Source organism: Triticum urartu, chromosome 2A (assembly GCF_056163025.1).
Source record: "Triticum urartu cultivar PI428250 chromosome 2A, HENAU_Tu73, whole genome shotgun sequence".
NCBI classification, from domain to species: Eukaryota; Viridiplantae; Streptophyta; class Magnoliopsida; order Poales; family Poaceae; genus Triticum; species Triticum urartu.
The window spans coordinates 736,393,674-736,397,877 of NC_141874.1; the positions used below are offsets into that span (position 1 = coordinate 736,393,674).

The 4,204-nt window shown below is 42.3% G+C and overlaps 1 protein-coding gene across 4 annotated transcripts; it reads right to left on the bottom strand.

Annotated features, from left to right (window-relative positions):
* Nucleotides 1-222: 222 nt before the first annotated feature.
* LOC125507890 (uncharacterized) lies at nt 223-3,531 on the bottom strand. 4 transcript variants are annotated; one of them, XR_015617641.1, is made up of 5 exons: nt 2,340-3,531; nt 1,698-1,827; nt 1,438-1,484; nt 999-1,220; nt 223-680 (listed from the first exon to the last, which is right to left on the bottom strand). XR_015617641.1 is itself a non-coding variant. In XM_087545299.1 (4 exons), the coding sequence occupies exons 1-4, from the start codon at nt 2,454-2,456 to the stop codon at nt 1,140-1,142; spliced, it is 375 nt and encodes a 124-aa protein (XP_087401425.1). In that variant the 5' UTR covers nt 2,457-3,531; the 3' UTR covers nt 223-1,139. The 4 variants fall into 4 exon arrangements, 1 of the variants encoding a protein (XP_087401425.1); XR_015617642.1 differs by having other exon boundaries at nt 999-1,484; nt 3,259-3,531; XR_015617643.1 differs by having other exon boundaries at nt 999-1,172; nt 1,698-3,531.
* Nucleotides 3,532-4,204: the final 673 nt, after the last annotated feature.

Here is a 4,204-nt window from a genome sequence, read left to right on the forward strand (position 1 = left end):
TTAATGCCAACAAGTTTCTTGTCAAAAAATTCACATCAAAGGGATGCATGTTGCGCGGTTATAGAGGTTATAGTGGCAATACACATGAGTGGCTCCATTCTCAATGCTAAAATGCATTCAGTTGATAAGGATTCCCCAAAAGTCGGGGCAATATGTGAAATTATATCAGTATACTTGCAAACATAGACAGATCACACACATTGTAATTTTGCTAATGGAGAGACCTTCAGCTCTGATCCCGAAGTTAATATTCTTCATCTTCTCCGTAACAATGTAGTTATGCCCAACCTTTCCGGTCACACACACACACATGGATCAGGGACTGATTACATGCCACAATTACAACATGAGCACGAGCTTCAGCAAACAAACAGGGCGAAAGACAGAAAATGTGTTGACTGCATAACCTGTATAGAAGACATTTGTACTACAGTAATGTCCCTACGATCTACATACTAAAAATATAGCAAACATCCTGGCAATTGGATTATAAAACAGAACAACGAAGACACTGGAGTATATACTTCCAATCAAACTCAATTATCAACGAAATCGAGCCACTAATTTAAATGGGCAAAAAAGGATTTGATTATGGTAACCAATCCGAACACAAGGTAATGGTGGCTCCCTGCTTGAGGTCGGTGAAACATTGGGCATGCCATTTATACGGCCCTCTCCATCTGCAAGGGAGAACGACGAGACAACCACCAAGAAAGTCAAAGTGTGACTGGGATATGGAGGATACTTCTTCCCAGAAACCATAAGGTAGGTACCAGACACAATAAATAAATGAAAAAAAATAGAAGCTACTATTCAATAAAAAAAATCTCGGCCTAACTTCTGTGATAACAAGTTCAGTTTGAATGTGAAATTTTAGCCGACGACAGTAAGAAACATTAATATGAACAGCTGAGGAACATATCCCTCCAGAAATATCATCAAATAAGATTACTAAAATGATTATCGCAGTTACAGTTATGTCACTTGGTCTGCCCTACCTGAAGTCATTATCTGAGGCTACAAGGAGATGGTTGCAGGAGGCACTTAGATAAAGACAATGTCTTCCCCTCCGACCAACACGGAATCCGCTGCCTTCAGTCCGTCCTCGTTTTGCCATTGTACTTCCTACCATGCACCGATTATCCATGACAGGCTGACAAGCGACGAATCAGCTGGAGCACCACACAGAAGTACATCTGATTCATCAAGAAGCTACTTTTCTGTTTGAGAAAACCATGTGATAAACTCATAAACATGTTAACTCACTTGTACTGCTGCTCACACATAGGACATGATAACTATCACATATAAACCTCCAAAACTAGCAACAACTTTGTCCAGCGTCTATTGCCAAAATCGAAGCTTCTCTTCTAGATCGTGCAATAAATGCAACTAAAATATAAAGAGTAATTTGCGCTGATTGAAGTGCACACGTACCATAGTATAAAATCCATTGCAGCCTCCTGCTCCACTTGTGCGGCTATCTATAAATCGAATAAACCTCCAAGTAAGCAATTCAACAAGCACGGCATGAGCACAAAACAGAAATGAATATATAGTTCAGTAATTCTATGAATTAATCAAATAGTGGAATCCTAATCATATTTTTTAAATACAAATAGATCAAACAAATAAGGACATTGCTGGAGTTATAGGAGGTTAAAAAAGAAATGATAGGATGAGAAATCAGGGCTCACCTGAAGCAACAGAGGTGAAAGCTGCAGACCAAGAAAGGATGCCCCTGCCTCTCCCGGCAAGGAGCATGCCTTCGTGAGGCGCCGACCTCAAATCTGTCGCTGGAATCTCCTGCCTTTGTTGGTTAGCCATCTAAGTACAAATTCCCAAAAAAATATAGTCATATAAAGGAGATTACTTTCCGATAGTCACAGGCAAAATACAGCCATGACACACCCATTATACGTGTGCATCCACCTGTCGGAGTGATAATCACTAAAAGGAAGTAGGAAATAACCAGATAGTTGTATTACTGCTAAAAGGTGAATATAGTTAATTAGGCTTCTGTAACCAATCGCAAGAAACAAATATGTGTGCACCATGTTGCTGATTCGCGGACTAAAAAGCGTACATGATCAATACCAGTACAAAAATAAATATGCAAACAAACTAATCTGCAAAAATGGGAGTCAAATTAAGATGCAATTGATGGGAAGACCACAGGGATATTTGTGGAGATGGATAATTGGCTCTTGTAGGTATTCTATCAAACAGGTTGTGAGCAAACCAGTCTGCTACAGATTCAAATAAATTATGGAGGGAGCAGATGTGCTAGATTGATTTCTATAAATATGCAATGATGAGTGATGGCAGGGCTATCTCACCTCCGAAAAGGGATGTGAATCCCGACTCGCCTGGCTCCAAATTAGCTTCGTACTGAATCCCTGATTTGTTGGAACTACCAAAGACACTAGTTCTGAATTACAATCAAATAGCTGCATAGCCCAGCTAGCTAGACTAGGAGGTATGCCTGCTCATACTATCTTCAAGTGAAGCTAATTTCGTGGTGCACATGACTATCTCCTGAAGCGGATGATGCAACCAACTTCGCACTAAAAAACTGAAGAACAATAAAACCACGCTCCTAACCAATTGGAGTACAAATGGTTCTTGTTTTGCCTCAGGCCACCCGAGCAACTCATCTATAGCCTATTTGGCAATAATGGGAAGAGGGATATGACTTTAGAGGAGGGAATCAGTAGTGTATTGGGCAAGGAATTAGTTTTTACTCCCAATCCTTTGCTTGGTTTCTTTTGGGAATTACTAGCAGCAAGTGAAGGATAAGGATTTCGTCGCTTTTTATTATTATTAGTGGGCCAGAACAACAACTGAATTGCGAAATTGACCAGTAATATGTTTGTTCCGCATCAAGCAACGATACGGATAAACTAGCTGCCGGATCAAGTATATCGTGTGCAGCGAAGTGTTGCCTGCATGCGTCTGATTTATTGTTATATGTGTTTGCTCCTGAAGAGATAGTCCAAGATCTGAGGCAACACTTATAAGGCTACGGCCATCGGCCGGCAACATCGAGGCAATAAAGTGAGGCTACTGAAGCATATCCAGCCATGGATGCCAGCCTGTGGGATCTTGATCTACACAGGTAGTCAGGCATAATAAAGCAATCGATGGTGAAGTTGTAGTGAGAATCAATCATAGCTCCCGTAAAATAGAATCAAATTGAAAGGGCTGGATCCTGAAGCAAAATCATATGGGGGCATCTACCAAAAAGCGACGAAGTACCTCTTCACGCAGCAGCCACGACGCGCTGCCCGCCCGACCATAACCAGCTCGTCGGCTAGACGAGGACGCCTCCAACCCCTGAGTCGCGGACTGCGCCCGACTGTGGCCAGGTGTTCATTGTTGGCGAGGCGTCGTCCCACCACACCGGGCTTGAGAGAATGGCGCTGGAGTCCAAGCTCCCGCCGGGCCCACTCGTATCGCTGCCGGACGACGGCCGTCGCTCGCCTAGCCCCAGACCGCTCGCCGCCGCTGTTCGTCTTCTTCACCCTGAGTTATTAATAGAATTTCTATATATATATATATATATATATATATATATATATATAGATAGATAGATAGATAGATATAGTTGCTTGATTCAGGAGGAGAAAATAATGGATGGAGGAAGAAGAGTGATTTTGTGGTACAAAAATGTTGGCAATGTTTCATTAAAATATGGTATCTGATGTGCTTGATTCTTCCATAGGTACATGTTTGACATGGTTAATGTTTATATTGGACCACCAGAATATATTGCTAACATGATGGAATGAGATGAGATCTCAACGTCCAGACTGCGGTTGATCCATTATGCACCATGAAAAATATAATAACTCTGAGGACCTTGTATGGACAATATATTTGATCTCAATTGCACATGTGAAAAAGGATGTGTGAACTGTACCTAACCTCTTGTAGGATTTGCGGGAGATTGTCAGCGAGCCACTAGCTGAAGTTCTTCTGCAATGATGCCGAGGATTTGATCTTGGCTGGCATGGACCAATTGGTGTACTCTTGGATGGCGATGTCACCTGGTGGCAACAGGGTGTACTCCTGGATGGGGGTGTTGTCCAGTGGCAGCGGGGTGCGGCAACGTACAAGAAAAGGAAAAGTGAGAGGGTGGAATATACCGAAATGGGGGTATCCATGGTGCAGGACAGGAGGACGAACGAAATGGGAACCTTGA

Excerpts from the sequence above, each read along its gene's own strand:
- LOC125507890 (XM_087545299.1), bottom strand. The coding sequence starts at position 2,456 with ATGCAGCTATTTGATTGTAATTCAGAACTAGTGTCTTTGGTAGTTCCA. Across the intron at positions 1,485-1,697 it reads TTTCACCTCTGTTGCTTCAG|ATAGCCGCACAAGTGGAGCA; the intron begins GTGAGCCCTGAT and ends TTCGATTTATAG. Across the intron at positions 1,221-1,437 it reads GCAATGGATTTTATACTATG|AAAAGTAGCTTCTTGATGAA; the intron begins GTACGTGTGCAC and ends TTTCTCAAACAG.